This window comes from Bos mutus, chromosome 16, assembly GCF_027580195.1.
Source record: "Bos mutus isolate GX-2022 chromosome 16, NWIPB_WYAK_1.1, whole genome shotgun sequence".
Classification (NCBI taxonomy): Eukaryota; Metazoa; Chordata; class Mammalia; order Artiodactyla; family Bovidae; genus Bos; species Bos mutus.
In genome coordinates this window covers 19,071,382-19,093,547 of record NC_091632.1, presented here as the reverse complement: position 1 = coordinate 19,093,547, position 22,166 = coordinate 19,071,382, and the positions used below count along the sequence as shown (strand labels likewise).

The 22,166-nt window shown below is 37.4% G+C and overlaps 1 protein-coding gene across 4 annotated transcripts in view; it reads left to right on the top strand.

Moving 5' to 3' along the window:
- Positions 1–22,166, top strand: part of HMCN1 (hemicentin 1) — a 538,357-nt gene that overhangs the window by 324,918 nt on the left and 191,273 nt on the right. For all 4 annotated transcript variants that reach the window (XM_070384783.1, XM_070384782.1, XM_070384784.1 and 1 more), the window contains 2 exons: positions 3,285–3,408; positions 20,035–20,136. In XM_070384783.1, the coding sequence (XP_070240884.1) occupies positions 3,285–3,408; positions 20,035–20,136 (226 nt within the window). The remainder of the gene's footprint in view (positions 1–3,284; positions 3,409–20,034; positions 20,137–22,166) is intronic.

Genomic DNA, 22,166 nt, shown 5'->3' with positions numbered 1-22,166 from the left:
ATGCCAAAGCCTTTGACTGTGTGGATCACAATCAACTGTGGAAAATTCTGAAAGAGATGGGAATACCAGACCACCTGACCTGCCTCTTGAGAAACCTATATGCAGGTCAGGAAGCAACAGTTAGAACTGGACATGGAACAACAGACTGGTTCCAAACAGGAAAAGGAGTGCGTCAAGGCTGTATGTTGTCACCCTGCTTATTTAACTTCTATGCAGAGTACATCATGAGAAATGCTGGACTGGAAGAAGCACAAGCTGGACTCAAGATTGCTGGGAGAAATATCAATAACCTCAGATATGCAGATGACACCACCCTTATGGCAGAAAGTGAAGAGGAACTCAAAAGCCTCTTGATGAAAGTGAAAGAGGAGAGTGAAAAAGTTGGCTTCAAGTTCAACATTCAGAAAACTAAGATCATGGCATCTGGTCCCATCACTTCATGAGAAATAGATGGGGAAACAGTGTCAGACTTTATTTTTTGGGGCTCCCAAATCACTACAGATGGTGATTGCAGCCATGAAATTAAAAGACGCTTACTCCTTGGAAGGAAAGTTATGACCAACCTAGATAGCATATTGAAGAGCAGAGACATTACTTTGCCAACAAAGGTCTGTCTAGTCAAGGCTATGGTTTTTCCAGTAGTCATGTATGGGTGTGAGAGTTGGACTGTGAAGAAAGCTGAGTGCCAAAGAATTGATGCTTTTGAACTGTGGTGTTGGAGAAGACTCTTGAGAGTCCCTTGGACTGCAGGGAGATCCAACCAGTCCATTCTGAAGGAGATCAGCCCTGGGATTTCTTTGGAAGGAATGATGCTAAAGCTGAAACTCCAGTACTTTGGCCACCTCATGCAAAGAGTTGACTCATTGGAAAGGACTCTGATGCTGGGAGGGATTGGGGGCAGGAGGAGAAGGGGACAACAGAGGATGAGATGGCTGGATGGCATCACCGATTTGACGGACGTGAGTTTGAGTGAGTTCTGGGAGTTGGTGATGGACAGGGAGGCCTGGCATGCTTCAATTCACGGGGTGGCAAAGAGTCGGACATGACTGAGCGACTGAACTGAACTGAACAGAGAGAAAAATGACATGAGCAGGCTTACATTTTCAGGAGTTACCTAGGCCTTTTTGGAGAAAGAATTAAGGAGTCAAGAGTAGATATGTGGAAATCAGTTGAACTTATTTATTTTTGTCTAGGAGAGAAAAGATAGAAATTTGGACTCATACTGGCCACAGAAGTGAAGATACATGGATATATTTGATAGTTATTTACTGGTTAAATCATTAGGGCTTGATTATAGATTGTTGATAAAAGGTGAGGAAGTGGAGAATATGAAGAAAAACTAGTAGGAATCTAGTATACACAAGTGCATAGACAGTGATGCCATCCAGTGAGAAAGGAGATTTTGGAGGCAGATAAGTTTGAGGGGAAAAAACTATGAGTTTTAGACTTTTCAGAGTTAAGATGATTTTGAAATAAATGGGGATACCAGGGAAATCATGGAATATATGGTCTTGGAGCTCAAAGGATCGCTGGAGATATTGATGCATTATGATACTTGAAACTCATGGACAGGGATGACTTAATTCAAGAGCAGCATAAAGAGTGAGAAGAAACAGGAGAGAAAACTGATGTAACGCAGAGTCTTAAGAAATTATGGCACTTTTTAAAGGCCACGTGTGAAAGTCCAGAAGTGAATATAAGTATGTGAATGTGCTGGTTGCAATGTTTAGTACAGTATTGCTGGAGAAGAAGTTAAGTGGGAGTGTACAAGGCAGTGTATGGAGAGATCATCTGGGGTCAGAATGTGGTGAGCCTGGAAGGCTTTCCTGAGCTCCAGTTTCGTTTTGGACAAAGTGGTGAGCCATGCATGAGCTTTGAAGGGGGACTGGTAAAAGGATCAAATTTGCATTTTACACAAATTATTCTGGCAACAGTATGCAAGGCAGATTAACAGTTTGGGAGGCTGGAGACACTGGAATATAAATTAAGGAGCTGTTATAATCCCACAGTGGCTGTGAGAATGGAGACAAGGGATCTGAGAAACATAGCATTGTCTAAGTACTGGGAGAGTCACAGCGGCCTCTGAAACCCAGATGACCTGTGCCATTCAACAAGACATGACATGAGAATTAGGTTCAGAAATATGGGGAAAACAGTTGTAAGCTTTGCTTTGGATGTGTTACATTTCATATGCTAACTTGTCCAGCAGACAGTTGGAAGCTCAGGAGAGAAGTTGAGGCCAGTGCTGTAAATGTAGGAGCCTGCGCAGGATTCTTCATTGAAGACGTGGGTTTGGATGAAAACTATCTGAAAGCCAAGTTCCCTATTTATGGGACAGGAGGAGGAAACAGGTTCTGTAGTCTACTAAGAAAGTCAGAGAGTGAGAACTGAGGGAGTACTGTCTCTCAGCTACCACAAAGCAGAGTGATTGAAGGAGTAGGAAGCCAACAATGCCAAATGCTGTAGTATGAGCTCACTGCCTAGACTGCTGGCGCTGTGAGTAGAAGTTACTGATGGGACTTCCCTGGTGATCCAATGCTTGGGACTTTGCTTTCCAGTGCGGGGGTTCAGTCTCTAGTTAGGGAGCTATGATCCCGCATGCCTCAGGGCTGAAAAAAACAAAACATAAAGCAGAAGCAATCTTGTAACAAATTTAATAAAGACTTTAAAAATGGTGCATGTCAAAAGAAATCTTTAAAAAGGAAGTTACTGCTAAGCCCTGAATAATCCGTTTCAAAGTGTAACCACAGAATCACTACTTCTAAAATGGTGGAGGCCAGTTGTCATGTGCTTAGGAAGGAAATAAGGAAAACCAGACAGGAGGAAATTTATCTGCATTTCCATTACTCATATTTTATAATTTTTATTGTTTTTCTGGCCCCTGTGACCATTTAATCAAAAAAGATTGTTGTTTTAAAACTATTTATGAAGTGTTATATAAATATAACCATGTTTTTTTTTTCAAATAGCTCCATTTTCATCACATACCTCATAGTTGCATTGCTAAAGCCTTTTTATTCAGTGGACTTTTATGACTATACCAGCAGGCTGGCCTTAGGTAACTTCGTGTTTTCCAATGCGTAAGAAAAGCTTTTCCATCAAAATAGTCTGTTTTCCTGTGCATGATGAAGTAATCTGGCTCTAATTTGTCAAAAGGTAATTAAGATACCAGCATAAAAATATAATTAGATATTATAAACTTAAATGGGTTTGTCTCTTCAGCAAGTATTTTCAAGTCCACATGTAAAGTCCAGAATGCTGCTATATTTTCTGATCCCAATTAGATACAGTCTTCTGGTCGACTTCTACAAATTGCCAAAGCCCTGATGGAAGATGCTGGCAGATACACGTGTGTGGCTACCAATGCAGCTGGAGAAACACAGCAGCACATTCAACTGCATGTACATGGTAATGGCACCTCCATGTCTTAACAAAAGAGCATTTCTATGGTCTTTTTAAAAAAAAACATTGGGCTCGTTTTTATTGAATTGTAATGTAAAAGAAATGAGGGTTTATTTTAGTCCGTATGAGAAAAGTATATAGTTTACATTATGGTCATTACTCATTGAAGATCTTCAGTTTTCATGTTGTCAAATAGACAAGCTAGAGCTCATAAACACACACACCACCTTGTGTTTTAATTGTTTGAATTCTGTCAGCTGATAGCTTTGTACAGATAACTTTTGTTGAAAAAGCAGAAGTTGCAGGTTTTTTCCTTCGCATTGTCTATGATTATCTTGCCTGCCTAAAAGATGAATGTTTTGAAGCTAGACATGAGTAGAACCTATCTTTGGCTGAGGATCTTCCCTCGTGTACTTTAGTAAAAAGTCTGAGTGGCCATGGAATGCCTCATGAATACTGCAGCTTCGCAGTAAACTTGAAAGACTCCTGAACTGTCATTGTGAGACTTCACATCTGTAGAGGTTCATCAGAAAGGACCAAGAATTGAACGTCTGGACTTTCCTAATTCAGCCAAGGATATTTACAGAGAGCTAGCGAAGATCTCCTTGTACACTTTATTCATTTTCTCTAATTCATGTGATTGCTTGTTAAGCCTTTTATTCATTCATTCCATCCATTCATTCATATATTCACCCCATATTTACTGAGTGATCTAAACCTGAAATAACACCCCAGCATTTAGCTTAACTCCAGGTATATAGTAGGAAGTCAATAAATGTTTGACAAATGAAAGAGTAAATAATAAGTGAATGAAAAAATTTTGTGTGAACATTGAATTCTTCTAATCTGTTTCTTTACATGTTTTCTTTTAATTAAATCACCCAGTTAAAAAATTAAAATGATCAATTCTCTAAATGTTTCCAATAAACCCACTTTATTCTTTCCCCCGTTTTTCAGATATGAATATGACTTATCATATACACAAACTATATTTCTTAGAGGACCTTTAGTTTTTCATTGAATAATTAACTTAATGATCAATATCTGACTGTAACCATTTTGGAATTGTCTCACCATGCTTGAGGGTTAGGGGACAGATTGACCGTGCTCTTCCTTAAGTTGCCTTGAATTTACCTCATTCCTTGTGAGGCCTCTGTATGTTTCCAGTATTCTTTGGCAGCTGTCTCCAGCATTTACTCAGACCTCAACTTCCATCTAAGAGTGTGCTGGGGGTGGGCTTGCTCTCCCCAGTTTTCCTGCCCTGAGTCTCCTTGTCTCCTTTTTGTATAGATTATTTATCTTCTCCTTTCCAATAGCTTCAGTCCTAATCTGGTCTCCCATTGCTGGCTAAGAGGAAGCAGTTGAGTAGGATAGCATGATATGTTGCCATCATCTCAGGCACTGGACTGATGCTAACTTTGGTTTAAATTCTTTGTTAACCATGATTTGTATAACTTTGAGCAAGCTACTTAATTAATCTGAGTATCTGACTTGAAGAGTGCTTTTGAGGTTTAAAGGTTTTAGATATAATATTATCTCCCACTTCTACTCTTTCAGAAGCTGTCCAGAAAAGAGAAGTTATTTGTTCTCTAGACTGCTTTAAATTACTTAAATGAAAACTCTGTAGTGAAGAAGAGAACATGTCCCCAGAACTGGGAAGAACCAGACCTCAGTATTTGGGGCTCCCAGACTTGTATTCATAAAAATCATATGTATTGCTTTTTAGAAATACATCTTTCTGGATGCTTTCCCACATCTCATGAAACAGCATCTCTCATGCAAGTAATCTGAGCCTTTACATGAAAAAACATTGGCCCAGACTGTAAAGACTGGTCTAGAGACTTGCCAGTGTAGTCAAGACTGACTGAAGACTAGAGTCTGTGAAAGAACTCGAGTATATCATCAAACACAGGGCAACAACAGAAAAGAAAAAAGCAGATCCAATATCTGAGAAAACACAAGTCTATCAACATACTATCTAACTATGGTAACAAAATACATGTTAGCAAGAGATTCAATTAGAGTACACAAGTAGAAAATCCTCAGAGACAAGGAGAAGGAGGCTGGAGGATATCTGGGTTAGTGTGAAAAAAGAGAAACACAAGGTTGGTGATTGTAAGGATTTTTTTAAAAAACTACCAGACTAGTCAGAAAATAGAAAAGTCTTCTTGATATGAATTACCATAGAATAGAAGTAAGATATATTACTAGCTGAAAATGTTTCCCCTAATAGGATCTTGACTTGTCTGGATAACATTTCATCAACCTGAAGGAAGAATAAATGATGAAGTGAACTTCTAATCTAATATTGATCATGATCAACCTGGAGGAAGTAGTTAACATGACATGTGACAGGAATATGAACAGAAAGTGATGTATCATCTTGGCCTTCATGATGGCTGTGTCACATTGGAGGGACATGGTGCCAGACTTGATCCTGTCCTCTTTCATATTTGTATTCATAATTTCAGGGAGAATTGGAGATGTTAAAAAAGATGTAGGAATTTCTAAGGGATTAGTTGGTGGATTTCACAAAGACCTCAGAGGTTAAAAATGACAAATTAATCTGAGGCAAAAAAATTGCATAAGAATAGGGAGAGAGTGGTTAAAGATACCACACATTGAATTACTTGAGATATTAATGACTCTCTCTAATTATTAATTTGATAATTCAATTTTGTAATAAAGCTAAGAAGTCAGTAATAGAAGTTTGTAGTAGCCTGCTTATACTCTTGCTTTCTGAGTGCTTCCAAAGTATTATATATAAGTCTGGTGCTATATATTAAGAGGGACATTGAAAAATCTATAGGCAAAGCAACTGTCATTTAATTATTTCTTTTATTATTTAACCAATCCTATAGCTGTTTTTCAAATTAGGATTTGTTTTAATCCCAGGACTAACACACTCAGCAAGTGAGTCTTTTGTATCCATACAATTGTCATCCAAAAGTATTCAGTCCTAAGAAACTCAGCTTTCAACATGCTTATTATTTTGCTTTTCTATAAAAAAGGAGTGTAGATGCTTCCATCGTTCTCAAACATGGAAAAAAGGGTTTCCAAAAGGTGGAGTAAGGGTGCATGGTCTCCTGGACTGGAAATGAAGTCATGATCACGAGAAGGGGAACATTCTTATGATCCCCTGGGTTTTCCAAGGGAAGTTCTATTATAGACGGCAGAGGCTCTCAGTAGGTGGTCCTTTTGATGATCAAAGTTTCATAATTCTTGAAGTTCTAATTCTCTAGACCAAACTATGAAATTATATTTAAACCTCAAATACTTGCCAAGTGAGACAGATGTTTCCACAAACAAATGATTCTTTGGGGTCTAATGGCCCAAGCATTCGTCTGCACGTAATTATTTTCTAGCCAAAATCAACCAAGGTGAAGCACCCAGAAGTAGAATATTGTAGTGAAAAGCTTTGAACTGGATAATACATTCCAAGTATTATCCAGAGGACAGTGGGCTTAGATGCTAACTTTTTAAAAGCTTAGTTTTCTCATCTGTAAAATGGAAAGGATGAAGATAATACCACAATCAGGGAAGTTGTTCTGAGGAATCAATGCAAGACTAGACATGAAAAATATAGCCTGGTGTCTGGTTCCTGGTCATCATCTGTAAATAGCAGCTTAATGACTGTTTTGGCCAAACACGTATTTGGCTTCTGGCCCTGCTCATTACACCAACATTTTAACAAATATATCTAATGTCCTGCTGTCTTTACTGCTGGCCAGGAACTATTTTGTGTCTGTATTACTTGTCTGGCTAAAACATTAGTAGAGCACCCTTCATTTTATTATTTGGATGTATTTGCTTGGCTAAAATATGCTAACACCCACTTAAATTTTTTTTTTCTATATCATTTTTGTGTTTTGTGTAATAGCTCACTTGTGGCCTAGAGGAACTTGAGAATATTGTAGAGAACTTTTATCTTTTAAAGGATAACTTTAGTTCAGGGCTCTACTATGCTATTTTCTTGGTATTGGTGAATATATTATTCATTGTATTATAATTTTCATGGCTAGGGAGTCTCCAAGGCACTTTTGATCAGTTATATATTAATTCAAATTTTACCATGATTTTAAAAAAATGAATTAATGTCTCTGAATGATTAAAGTAATAGCAAAATTTAGACCCACAATATGTTCAGAGGAAGGTGTTTTGATTTTGGCATGATACATGCCTGGAGCCTTTAGAAGAAAGCAAGCCAGTAAGTCGAATAGAGTTCAATCTTCTACTTGGAGTATACAGTATGCAGACATCTTATTGTTATCACAAAATATTATTACCTTACTAATTCTTCTTCTACAACAGTGTTCACCTAAATTCAGTATTCCAAAACCATCTCTTTGTGCAGAAAGGGAATAATAATATTTATATTTTTATTTAGTTTTTATGTTAAATGAACAAGCACCCTTTATTGAAGAGGCTAATCTTTCCCCAACTGAATGGCTTGGCATGCTTTTTGAAGTCATTTGATTGTACATGTAAGGGTTAAATTTCTCTAAAATCAATTCTGTTCCATTGCCTAATTGTGATTCTTATAACAGTACCACTCTGTCTTTTATTCTTTTTTCCCCAGCTTTATCGAGATATAATTGATGAATAAAATTCTATACATTTTAAGTGTACCAGGGGATGATTCAATGTATGTATACTTTGTGAAATATTATTACAATCAAATTAACACATCCACCATTTTACACAGTTACTATTTTTGTGTGTGTAGTGAGAACATTTAAGATCTACTGTGTTACCAGTACAGTATTTAGAAGTACAATAGTCACCATGGTGTACATTAGACTTCCAGAACTTGATCTTGTAAATGAAGGGTTGTACCTTTGACCAGTATCTCCCCATTTCCCCCACCCCCCAGCCCCTGGTACCACCATTCTATTCTCAGGTTCTATGAGTTCAACTCTTTAAATTCCACATAGAAGTGAGATCATATAGTATTTATTTTTCTCTGTCTGGCTTATTTCACTCAGCATAAGGTCCTATAGTGTCATTCAGGTTGTTTTAAGTGACATAATTTCCTGCCTTCTTGTGACTAAGAAGTATTCCGTCTGTCTGTCTCTCTCTCTATATATATATAATGTATAACAGTGCATATAATAAACACACAGAGGGAATGAGAGAGAGAAAGACAGCATCTTCATTATCCATTCATGTATCTATGGACACTTAGATTGTTTCTATGTCTTGGCTTTTTTAAATAATGCTGCAATGAACATGGGAGTTATAGATATCTTTGAGATACTGATTTTATTTGCTTCAGATATATAACCAAATATGGGATTGCTGGACCATATGGTAGTTCTATTTTTAACTTTTTTGAGGAAAGTTCATGCTGTTTTCTAGTGGTCATTACCATTTACATTCCTACTGAGAGTGTACGAATTTCTTTTTTTCCACATTCTCACTAACGCTTGTTATTGCTTGTATTTTTTATAACCATACTAATGGGTGTGAGGTGATAATTCACTTGTGATTTTGATTTACATTTCCCTGATAATTAGTGATGGTGAGCTCCTTTTCTTGTACCTGTTGGCCATTTGTGTATCTTCTTTGAAAAACTGTCTGTTCAGGTCCTTTGCCCATTATATATTTGTATTATTTATTATTTGTTGGTGGCTTTTTTTTTTTTTGCTATTGAGTTGTCTAAGTTTCTTGTATATTTTTATTATTCACCCTTTATTATATATATGGATATGACACCCAAAGCACAAACAATAAAAGCGAAATAAACAAGTGGAATTACATCAAACTGAAAAGCTTCTGCAAAGTAAAGGAACCCATCAGAAAAATGAAAAGCAACCTACAAAATAGAAGAAAATATTTGCAAACCACATATATATATTTGCATTTATTGTTCATGCTTTTGGTGTCATATCCAAGAAATCATTACCAAGAACACTGTCAGGGAACTTTATTCTTATGTTTTCTTCTAGGAGTTTGTGGTTTCAGGTCTTACATTTAAGTGTTTAGTCCATTTTGAGTTAAGTCTTTAGTATAATACTGAATTGAATACAGTACTTGATTTTCATATGTTAAGCCAACCCTGCCATTCTGGAATAAATTCCTCTTAGTCACGGTGCGTAATATGTTTTACGTGTTGCTGGATTCACCTTACTAGTATTTTTTGATGATTTTTGTGTCTCTTTTCATAAGGGATATTGATCATAGTGTCCTTTTATTGACTCTGTCTGTCTGGTTCTGTTATCATGTTACACTGACCTCTTCGAATGATTGAAGAAGTGTTTCACTCATTGTCTGCTTTATTTTGAAAGAGTTTGTGAAGGACTCAGTGTAATTCTAAAATGTTTGGCAGAATTCACTATTAAAACCATTCTCCAGTTTTGTGAGTATGTATGTGAAGGACTTTTTTTTAATGATTATTAATGCAATTTGTTTTTATGTGTCTATTCAAATTTTCAGTTTCTTTTTGAGTTTGTGTTAGTAGTTTGTATCTTTCTAAGAAATTATCTATTACATCTAGGTTATAACCTAGTTGTTGGCACAAAACTGTTTATAATATTACTGTATAATTGTAATTCTGTAAGGTTGGTAGCAATGACCCTTGTTTCTTTCCTGATCGAAGTAATTTGGTCTCCTCTCTTTTGTTTTGTCTTGGTCAGTTGGGCTAAAATTTTGTCCCTTTTATTGATCTTTCAAAAAACCAGATTTTAGTTTCATTGATTTTCTCTTTCTTTCTATTGTCTATTTTTTCTCTGTTCTTTATTATTCCCTTTATTTTGCCCACTTTGGGTTTAGTTTACTTTTCTTTATTATTCTGGTTTCTTTAGGTGGAATGTTAGGTTACTGATTTGAGTTTTTAATATCGTTGTTTACAGCTATGAATTTCACTCTCTGTTGCTTTATGTGCATCCTGTAAGTTTTCATGTGTTGTATTTTTATTTTATCTCAGGGTATTATGTAATATCTTATATGATTTCTTCTCTGAGAAACATGTTATTTAGGAGTGCGTTATTTCATTTCTACATATTTGTGAATTTCCCAACTCTTCTCTTATGATTGATTCATAATTTCATTCTGTTGTGGTTTAAAAACACACTTTGTATGATTTAATCCTTTTAAATGTCTGGAGACTTCTCTTATAGCCTAACATATGGTTTATTCTTAAAAATATTCCATGTGCACTTGAGAAGGATGTTGATTTTGCTATTCTTGTGTGGACTATTCTGTGTATATCTCTTGATTTATAGTGTTGTTCAGTTTTGTCTAATTGTTATATCTGTTCTTGAAAGTGGATGTCTCCGACTATTCTTGTTGAATTGTCTTTCTTCCTTAGATTCTGCAAAATTTTTGTTCCGTGTATCTAGAGACTCTATTGTCTTGTGAATGTGTATATTAGTTACTCAGTTGTTTCTGACTCCTTGCGACCCCATGGACTGTAGCCCACCAGGCTCCTCTGCCCATGATATTCTCCAGGCAATAACACTGGAGTGGGTGGCCATTCATTCCCTTCTCCAGGGGATCTTCCCGACCCAGGGATTGAACCCTGGTCTCCTGCACTGCAGGCAGATTCTTTTCCTGGAAAATTCCATGGACAGAGGAGCCTGGCAGGCTACAGTCCATGGGGTCGCAGAGAGTCAGGCATGGCTGAGTGCCTAACACTTTCACTTATGGGCTTCCCTGGGGGCCCAAATGGTAAAAAATCTTCCTGTTCTGCAGGAGACCTGGGTTCAATCCATGCGTCAGGAAGATCCTCTAGAGAAGGAATGGCTACCCACTCCAGTATTCTTTCTCTGAGAATTCTAAGGATAAAGGAACCTGGTGGGCTACACTTCATGGGATTGCCATGAGTCAGATACCACTGAGTAACTGTTTTGCGAATATGTGATTATAATTGTCATGTATTTTGGATAAATTGATACTTTGTGTCATTTAAAAATATCTTACTTGGTTGCTACTAATAGTTTTTCTTTCAAAATCTGGGTTTTTTTTTATACTGGTATAGCCTCTGGTATACTGGTATAGCAGCAAGTTTACTGCTTGCATGATATCTTTTCCATCCTTTTACTTTCAACCTGTTTGTGTCTTTGAATCCAAAGTGGATCACTTGTAGACAACATATAGTTAGGTCATGTTTTTATTTTTCTTCTGCTTTTTAAATCCATTCTGCTGGCCTCTTCTGCCTTTTGCATAGGGTATTTATACGTTTGCATTTAATGTGATGACTGAGATGCTGGGCTTTGTGTCTATTTATACGTATGTACGTACGTGTTGTTTTTGTGGTCTTCCATTACTGCCTTTTTGTGTCAAATAGATACTTTCTTGTTACCATTTTATCTTATTCCTTCTTTTTCCATATGTTTGAGTTTTAGTGCTTGCCCTAAGGATTACAATTAGCATCTTAACTAATAATGTTAATAATTTGGATGAATACTAATTTAGTTTCAGTACTATAAAAACTTTGCTCCTATATAGATCTCTTCCCTTTCCCCTCCTTTGTGCTATTATAGTCATACAAATTACATCTTTATTCATCATGTGCCTATCAATATATATTTATAAGCATTGATTTATGTTATTGTCTTTTAAATCAGGAAGGAGAAAACAATGTTATCTGCAAAATATACAGTTTTACTGTCTTTACTATTAGTTACCTCTACCAGTCCTCTTTACTTCTTTATATGTATTAAAGTCACTCTTTTTATGCAGCCTGAAGGACTTTCTTTAGTATTTTTAAAAAATTTAATGTTATCAATCAGTGGACATTAAAATAGGGAGATTATTATGAATTATCTAGATGGACCCAGACACGTCATGAAAAGTAGAAAATTAAGGCAGAATTCAGAATGATGAGATGGGAGGTCTTATGACCTTCTCTATTACTAGCTTTGTAGATGGAGGAAGGTGTCCACAACTCAAGGAATATGTGTCCTCTCTAAAAGTTGGAAAGAAAGTGAAGTCACTCAGTCGTGTCCAACTGTTTGCAACCCCATGGACTGTAGCCCGCCAGGCTCCTCTGTCCATGGGATTCTCCAGGCAAGAATACTGGAGTGGGTTGCCATTTCCTTCTCCAGGGCATCTTCCCAAACCAGGGATCGAACCCGGGTCCCCCGCATTGCAGGCAGATGCTTTATCCTCTGAATAGGAAAGAAAACAGGTTTTCCTTTGAACCCAGCAGAAAGGAAATGAGTCCTTCTGCAACTTTGATTTTAACCCAGTGAAGCCATGTTGATTTCTGACCCACAAAACTGTGAAATAATACACTTGTGCTGTTTAAACTACCAGGTTTGAAATAATTTGTTATGGAAGGGAAAGGAAACTAATACGGTAACTTTCCTGGACAATCTCTGTGAAGTCTGTTGTGGTAGGCTTTAAAATGCCTCTGGGAAAGGGACTGATTTCACTGAGCAAATTTTGGGTCTGGATAGTTAAAGACAAGTCCTAGGAGTGGAAATTTCCAGAGAAAGGCCAGACAGGTCAAATAGTGAGTCTTCTAGGAATGGGGCTTTTAGGTAGCTCTGCTCCCCTCCAATATTTACTGTGCTTTTTTTCACTGTGGCTGCAGACCTATTTGTTTTCAAGATTACTGCTGAGGTAAGGAAAGAGTGATGGGAAGAGAGTCAGATAAAATGTTGTAAAACTCACTCTTCTTAATTAGATTTAGCTCTTTTTCTTGAATAAACACTTCTTGAATTATTGTAAGCATTTGGTTAATTCCCCGAGTTTTAAGAAAGTTTGTTTTGATAATTTTCCAATGTTCTTTTTTTTTTTTTTTTTTTATGGTGGAGTGGATTTTGCAAGTTCTTATTCTACCATTCTTGCTGACATCTAATCTTTTCTCTTTAAGTTCTCTAGTGGAATGAAAAATAGCCGATCTGCTTCATGGCTGTTATATTTCTTATTCCCACCATATTGTTTTATTGCAGCAGTTACATAGCCTGTCAAAGCCATCAATGATCACGTCAGTCCAGCAGGCTTCAAGTTAATATTTAAATAACTGTTTTGGAGCAATGTGCCATGGGCTAATTATTTTTCCTTTCCAGTTGTAAAAGTCAGATAGTCGTATTTAAAGGTCTTTTTTTTTTTTGCTTAAATGCCATAAGTCAGAATTCAGCAGAAAACAGAAACAGTCTAAGCATTTCAAACAGGAAGATTTAATACATTGATTCAGATCACATCAGTCGCTCAGTCATGTCCGACTCTTTGCAACCCCATGAATCGCAGCACGCCAGGCCTCCCTGTCCATCACCAACTCCCGGAGTTCACTCAGACTCACGTCCATCGAGTCAGTGATGCCATCCAGCCATCTCATCCTCTGTTGTCCCCTTCTCCTCCTGCCCCCAATCCCTCCCAGTATCAGAGTCTTTTCCAATGAGTCAACTCTTCGCATGAGGTGCCCAAAGTACTGGAGTTTCAGCTTTAGCATCATTCCTTCCAAAGAAATCCCAGGGCTGATCTTCAGAATGGACTGGTTGGATCTCCTTGCAGTCCAAGGGACTCTCAAGAGTCTTCTCCAACACCATAGTTCAAAAGCATCAATTCTTCGGCGCTCAGCCTTCTTCACAGTCCAACTCTCACATCCATACATACATGACCACAGGAAAAACCATAGCCTTGACTAGATGAACCTTTGTTGGCAAAGTAATGTCTCTGCTTTTGAATATGCTATCTAGGTTGGTCACAACTTTCCTTCCAAGGAGTAAGTGTCTTTTAATTTCATGGCTGCAGTCACCATCTGTAGTGATTTTGGAGCCCAGAAAAATAAAGTCTGGCACTGTTTCCCCATCTATTTCCCATGAAGTGATGGGACTGGATGCCATGATCTTCATTTTCTGAATGTTGAGCTTTAAGCCAACTTTTTCACTCTCCTCTTTCACTTTCATCAAGAGGCTTTTGAGTTCCTCTTCACTTTCTGCCATAAGGGTGGTGTCATCTGCATATCTGAGGTTATTGATATTTCTCCCGGCAATCTTGATTCCAGCTTGTGCTTCTTCTAGCCCAGTGTTTCTCATGATGTACTCTGCATATAAGTTAAATAAACAGGGTGACAATATACAGCCTTGACGAACTCCTTTTCCTATTTGGAACCAGTCTGTTGTTCCATGTCCAGTTCTAACTGTGGCTTCCTGACCTGCATACAGGTTTCTCAAGAGGCAGATTAGGTGGTCTGGTATTCCCATCTCTTTCAGAATTTTCCACAGTTTATTGTGATCCACACAGTCAAAGGCTTTGGCATAGTCAATAAAGCAGAAGTAGATGTGTTTCTGGAACTCTCTTGCTTTTTCCATGATCCAGTGGATGTTGGCAATTTGATCTCTGGTTCCTCTGCCTTTTCTAAAACCAGCTTGAACATCAGGAAGTTCAGGGTTCACATATTGCTGAAGCCTGGCTTGGAGAATTTTGAGCATTACTTTACTAGCGTGTGAGATGAGTGCAAATGAACTACAGGTTTGAGTGACCTCTAAACTTTGTCTTCAGGAACAACTTCCGAAAAAATAGAAATCTGATCTATAAGGTCATCTATTTTTGAGGACAGGGTTTATTTTAAACTTGTCAGAAACCACCTTTGAATTATATTGTTTGTTATTCCTTTTGCTTGCTTGTTTGTTTGCTTTGGTATAGTCTTCTGTTATTTCTTTTTATTCCTGATTTCTTTGGGTTTATTTTATTGGTCTTTTTCTAGAATCTGAGTTGAATGCTTAGAACATTTATTTTTAGCATTTCTTAGTTTTTAATATATTAATTAGAACTTTAAGATTGCCTTTGGGTAATGTACTGCTTATTGATGGCCCACAGATTTTAGTTTTAATCAGTCTCATTCTAATTAATTTTTTCTGCCCGTATACATTTGTCTTGATTTCCTCTTTAATAAGGTTTTTCCCCATGTAGGGAACTTTGTATTTTACTACTGAGTTCTGTGATTTTCTTATTATGATTTTTTAAATTGTGGTATAAATACATTATTGAGATTTTTTGTGACCTAATATATAATCTGTTTTGAAAATATTCTGTTGCCACTTGAAAATAATATGTATTCTTTGTTAACAATAAATACACAAATGTGTGTGTATAAACATATGTCAGTTCAGTTCATTCGCTCAGTCATGTCCGACTCTTTGCGACCCCATGAACCGCAGCACGCCAGGCCTCCCTGTCCATCACCAACTCCTGGAGTCCACCCAAACCTATGTCCATTGAGTTGGTGATGCCATCCAACCATCTCATCCTCTGTCGTCCCCTTCTCCTCCTGCCCTCAATCTTTCCCAGCATCAGGGTCTTTTCCAGTGAGTCAGCTCTTCACATCAAGTGGCCAAAGTACTGGAGTTTCAGCTTCACCATCAGTCCTTCCAATGAACACCTGGGACTGATCTCCTTTAGGATGGACTGGTTGGATCTCCTTGCAGTCCAAGGGACTCTCAAGAGTCTTCTCCAACACCACAGTTCAAAAGCATCAATTCTTCGGCGCTCAGCTTTCTTTATAGTCCAACTCACATCCATACATGACCACAGGAAAAACCATAGCCTTGACTAGACGGACCTTTGTTGGCAAAGTAATGTCTCTGCTTTTGAATATGCTGTCTAGGTTGGTCACAACTTTCCTTCCAAGGAGTAAGTGTCTTTTAATTTCATGGCTGCAGTCACCATCTGTAGTGATTTTGGAGCCCAGAAAAATAAAGTCTGGCACTGTTTCCCCATCTATTTCCCATGAAGTGATGGGACTGGATGCCATGATCTTCATTTTCTGAATGTTGAGCTTTAAGCCAACTTTTTCACTCTCCTCTTTCACTTTCATCAAGAGGCTTTTGAGTTCCTCTTCACTTTCTGCCATAAGGGTGGTGTCATCTGCATATCTGAGGTTATTGATATTTCTCCCGGCAATCTTGATTCCAGCTTGTGCTTCTTCTAGCCCAGTGTTTCTCATGATGTACTCTGCATATAAGTTAAATAAACAGGGTGACAATATACAGCCTTGACGAACTCCTTTTCCTATTTGGAACCAGTCTGTTGTTCCATGTCCAGTTCTAACTGTGGCTTCCTGACCTGCATACAGGTTTCTCAAGAGGCAGATTAGGTGGTCTGGTATTCCCATCTCTTTCAGAATTTTCCACAGTTTATTGTGATCCACACAGTCAAAGGCTTTGGCATAGTCAATAAAGCAGAAGTAGATGTGTTTCTGGAACTCTCTTGCTTTTTCCATGATCCAGCGGTTGTTGGCAATTTGATTTCTGGTTCCTCTGCCTTTTCTAAAACCAGCTTGAACATCAGGAAGTTCACGGTTCACATATTGCTGAAGCCTGGCTTGGAGAATTTTGAGCATTACTTTACTAGCGTGTGAGATGAGTGCAAATGAACTACAGGTTTGAGTGACCTCTAAACTTTGTCTTCAGGAACAACTTCCGAAAAAATAGAAATCTGATCTATAAGGTCATCTATTTTTGAGGACAGGGTTTATTTTAAACTTGTCAGAAACCACCTTTGAATTATATTGTTTGTTATTCCTTTTGCTTGCTTGTTTGTTTGCTTTGGTATAGTCTTCTGTTATTTCTTTATTCCTGATTTCTTTGGGTTTATTTTATTGGTCTTTTTCTAGAATCTGAGTTGAATGCTTAGAACATTTATTTTTAGCATTTCTTAGTTTTTAATATATTAATTAGAACTTTAAGATTGCCTTTGGGTAATGTACTGCTTATTGATGGCCCACAGATTTTAGTTTTAATCAGTCTCATTCTAATTAATTTTTTCTGCCCGTATACATTTGTCTTGATTTCCTCTTTAATAAGGTTTTTCCCCATGTAGGGAACTTTGTATTTTACTACTGAGTTCTGTGATTTTCTTATTATGATTTTTTAAATTGTGGTATAAATACATTATTGAGATTTTTTGTGACCTAATATATAATCTGTTTTGAAAATATTCTGTTGCCACTTGAAAATAATATGTATTCTTTGTTAACAATAAATACACAAATAACATGTGTGTGTATAAACATATGTCAGTTCAGTTCATTCGCTCAGTCATGTCCGACTCTTTGCGACCCCATGAACCGCAGCACGCCAGGCCTCCCTGTCCATCACCAACTCCTGGAGTCCACCCAAACCTATGTCCATTGAGTTGGTGATGCCATCCAACCATCTTATCCTCTGTTGTCCCCTTCTCCTCCTGCCCTCAATCTTTCCCAGCATCAGGGTCTTTTCCAGTGAGTCAGCTCTTCACATCAAGTGGCCAAAGTACTGGAGTTTCAGCTTCAACATCAGTCCTTCCAACGAACACCCAGGACTGATCTCCTTTAGGATGGACTGGTTGGATCTCCTTGCAGTCCAAGGGATTCTCAAGAGTCTTCTCCAACACCACAGTTCAAAAGCATCAATTCTTCGGCGCTCAGCTTTCTTTATAGTCCAACTCACATCCATACATGACCACAGGAAAAACCATAGCCGTGACTAGACGGACCTTTGTTGGCAAAGTAATGTCTCTGCTTTTTAATATGCTGTCTAGGTTGGTCATAACTTTCCTTCCAAGAAGTAAGCGTCTTTTAATTTCATGGCTGCAGTCACCATCTGCAGTGATTTTGGAGCCCAGAAAAATAAAGTCAGACACTGTTTACTGTTTCCTCATCTATTTGCCATAAAGTCATGGGACCAGATACTATGATCTTAGTTTTCTGAATGTTGAGCTTTAAACATATACATGTTTGGGTAATTTTAGCTTTCAAATTCTCTAGAACTTTATTTTTGTTTCACTATGTAGTTAATTTCTAAGAAATACTGAAATATACTACTTTTAGATTTTTCAAATTTTCTCTCCTTTTTTGTTTACAATTTTGCTTGTTTATACAATGCATAAAGCATTATCATTATAGTGGATTCTTTCTGAATTGCAACAGTTCAGTCAGTAGAAAGCATTATTTTTGCCTTGTATACCAGTTTGTCAGAAATTGATATCTCCTTTATTTTTCTTGTATATCTATGTCTGGCTCTTTACTGTCAACATTTTTACAGTTGTTTTGCTTGTGCTTTTTAATTAAAAAAAAAAACAACTGATAACCTTCAGATAGTCTTAACTGTTTCTGTATTGACCAAGAAAATTAACTCATTCACATTTATGCTCTTGATTTACATATTTGATTTTATTTCTACCATCTTATTTAGTTCTAATCATTTTTCTTATTCCCTTGCCTCCTTTCCCCTTTCTGTTTTTGCTAGGTTAATGGATCAATTATTTAATTGGATATGGGGTGGAGGTGAGGGCCTCTGGTACATTGGATAAGTTAAATTTATCAAATCTTTAAAATGTTTTTTATATAAACCCCAAAGTTAACATATACATAGCATCTTTTCCAAATAAGAGAAAACCTCTGGTTTACTTGCAATTTGGTTTTTCCTCACATCCCTCCTGCATTCTCTAAGATAGGAGATGTAGGGCTTTGCTATTACAAGCTGTCTTTACTTTTACACTATGCCTCTTAAACGTTTTGAATTCCTACTTTATATATACATGGTTTAGTCACTAAGTCATGTCCAACTCTTGCGACCCCATGGACTGTAGCCTGCCAGGTTCCTCTGTCCATGGAATTTCTCAGGCAAGAATACTGAAGTAGGTTGCCATTTCTTCAGGGGATCATCCCAACCCAGGGATCGAACTGATGTCTCTTGCTTTGCAGATGGTCTCCTGCATTGCAGGCGGATTTTTTACCTCTGAGCCACCAGGGGTGCCCAACATTAAAACTAAAGCAGCATTATCTGTGATTATTTAAAGTTGAAAATGTAGTTTTCTGTTTTATTTTACTAACAGTTGTAACTTTTCTATCAAAAAAGACTCTAATAAACAAATAAAAATGATTCTAATTTCTCTGAAATGATTTAAGATAGTACTGTTCTAAGGTAAAGTCAGGCTTCCCTGGTGGCTCAGATGGTAAAGAATCTGCCTGCAACATGCGAGACTTGGGTTCGATCCCTGGGTTGGGGAGATCCCCTGGAGAAGGGCATGGCAACCCACTCCAGTATTCTTTCCTGGATCATCCCCTTGGACCAAGGAGCCTGATGGGGTACAGTCCATGGGGTTGCAAACACCTGGACATGACTGAGTGACTAAGCACAGGGTACAGTCAGATATTTTGAGAAATACTGATGTTCTTCACTGAAAGAGTTCAAATACATTAAGATTACTTCTTGGTAAAGGCAGTTCATCATCAGACTAATCAGATTAATTGAAATTAAAAATACTCCCTTAACATTCTTTTACTACTCTGCTAATGTATGTATCCAAGGCTTTTCCATTATGGGCATAGATTAATAGATGATCCAGAAAACCTTTTAAGATCTTTTACATCCTGTTTTCACTACTGCTTAATAGTATCCCTCTGCCCATGGGGATTCTCCAGGCAAGAATACTGGCGTGGGTTGCCATGCCCTCCTCTAGGGGATCTTCCCAACCCAGGGATTGAACCCAGGTCTCTGGCTTGCAGGCAGATTCTTTACCATCTGAGCCACCAGGGAAGCCACACTTAATAGTGTACCTTAGTTTTATTCCAAATATATCATTGTATATAAGTGAAAGATAGAAAGGAAAAAAGAAAGAAATGACAAGTCCCAGTGAGGAAACCATTTCAGTTTAATACCCTATTTCTGTGTGCTAGTTACCTCTTCGGGCTTCTTGCAGAGCCACCCAGCCTGGACGATGCAGGGAAGATGCTGAATGAGACCGTGGTGGTGAACAGCCCCGTGCAGCTGGAGTGTAAGGCAGCTGGAACTCCCTCGCCTGGTCTGTTTGTTTTCAGACTCTGTAACTTACCAACGTTTTAACATTTCTGTGAATTGCTAAATCTGTTTATGAGGATACTATAGTAATTGCTAATGAAGAAAATATTATAGAATACATTTCAAATGTAAAACACTGATTAGGATATCATTTGGTGGATGATATTTTTGAATTTTCATTGCTTTTAGCTCCATGAAATAATTTACCTATTTAAATAATGGACATGTGAATAATTGCCTTACTGTCCTTACTGTGGCCACAAAACCCACAAAGTCATTGTATATACATTTATGCTGAAAATATACTTTTAATCTAGTCTAAGTTGATTATGAATCATTCATTTGATGAGACTGTTATTGTATTGATTCTCATCATTGGTAAGTTATTCATATGAATCGATAATAATATAAAATTTTTGAGGCTAATAGTGTGTTTGATTTTGATTAGAAGTCTAAACAAAATTTTTGTAGATGAGAGGCATATATTCTACATGAGAAGAAATAGAATTGATTGAAAGTTTGCTCTCAAACAAATATTGATACATTAGAGAAAATGTAAAGAGTATACTACCCAAAGCAATTTATAGATTCAACGCAATCCCTATCAAGCTACCAACAGTATTCTTCACAGAGCTAGAACAAATAATTTCACAATTTGTGTGGAAATACAAAAAACCTCGAATAGCCAAAGCGATCTTGAGAAAGAAGAATGGAACTGGAGGAATCAACCTACCTGACTTCAGGCTCGACTACAAAGCCACAGTTATCAAGACAGTATGGTACTGGCACAAAGACAGAAATATTGATCAATGGAATAAAATAGAAAGCCCAGAGATAAATCCATGCACATATGGACACCTTATCTTTGACAAAGGAGGCAAGAATATACAATGGATTAAAGACAATCTCTATAACAAGTGGTGCTGGGAAATCTGGTCAACCACTTGTAAAAGAATGAAACTAGACCACTTTCTAACACCATACACAAAAATAAACTTAAAATGGATTAAAGATCTAAACGTAAGACCAGAAACTATAAAACTCCTAGAGGAGAACATAGGCAAAACACTCCCTGACATACATCACAGCAGGATCCTCTATGACCCACCTCCCAGAATATTGGAAATAAAAGCAAAAATAAACAAATGGGACCTAATTAACCTTAAAAGCTTCTGCACATCAAAGGAAACTATTAGCAAGGTGAAAAGACAGCCTTCAGAATGGGAGAAAATAATAGCAAATGAAGCAACCGACAAACAACTAATCTCAAAAATATACAAGCAACTCCTACAGCTCAACTCCAGAAAAATAAACGACCCAATCAAAAAATGGGCCAAAGAACTAAAGAGACATTTCTCCAAAGAAGACATACAGTTGGCTAACAAACACATGAAAAGATGCTCAACATCACTCATTATCAGAGAAATGCAAATCAAAACCACTATGAGGTACCATTTCACACCAGTCAGAATGGCTGCAGTCCAAAAGTCTACAAATAATAAATGCTGGAGAGGGTGTGGAGAAAAGGGAACCCTCTTACACTGTTGGTGGGAATGCAAACTAGTACAGCCACTATGGAGAACAGTGTGGAGATTCCTTAAAAAACTGGAAATAGAACTGCCTTATGATCCAGCAATCCCACTGCTGGGCATACACACTGAGGAAACCAGAAGGGAAAGAGACACGTGTACCCCAATGTTCATCGCAGCACTGTTTATAATAGCCAGGACATGGAAGCAACCTAGATGTCCATCAGCAGATGAATGGATAAGAAAGCAGTGGTACATATACACAATGGAGTATTACTCAGCCATTAAAAAGAATACATTTGAATCAGTTCTAATGAGGTGTTCTAATGAGTGCAATGTCAGAACCAGAATATGGACATTGATGCAGTCAGGATACATGATGTTTCCATCCCCATAAGGAGTCATCACTTTACCTTTTATAACCAAAGCCACATTCCTTCCACCCCCATTCCCTCTAACCCTTGGCAACCAGTAATCTTTTCTTCATTTCTATAATTTTTTTCAT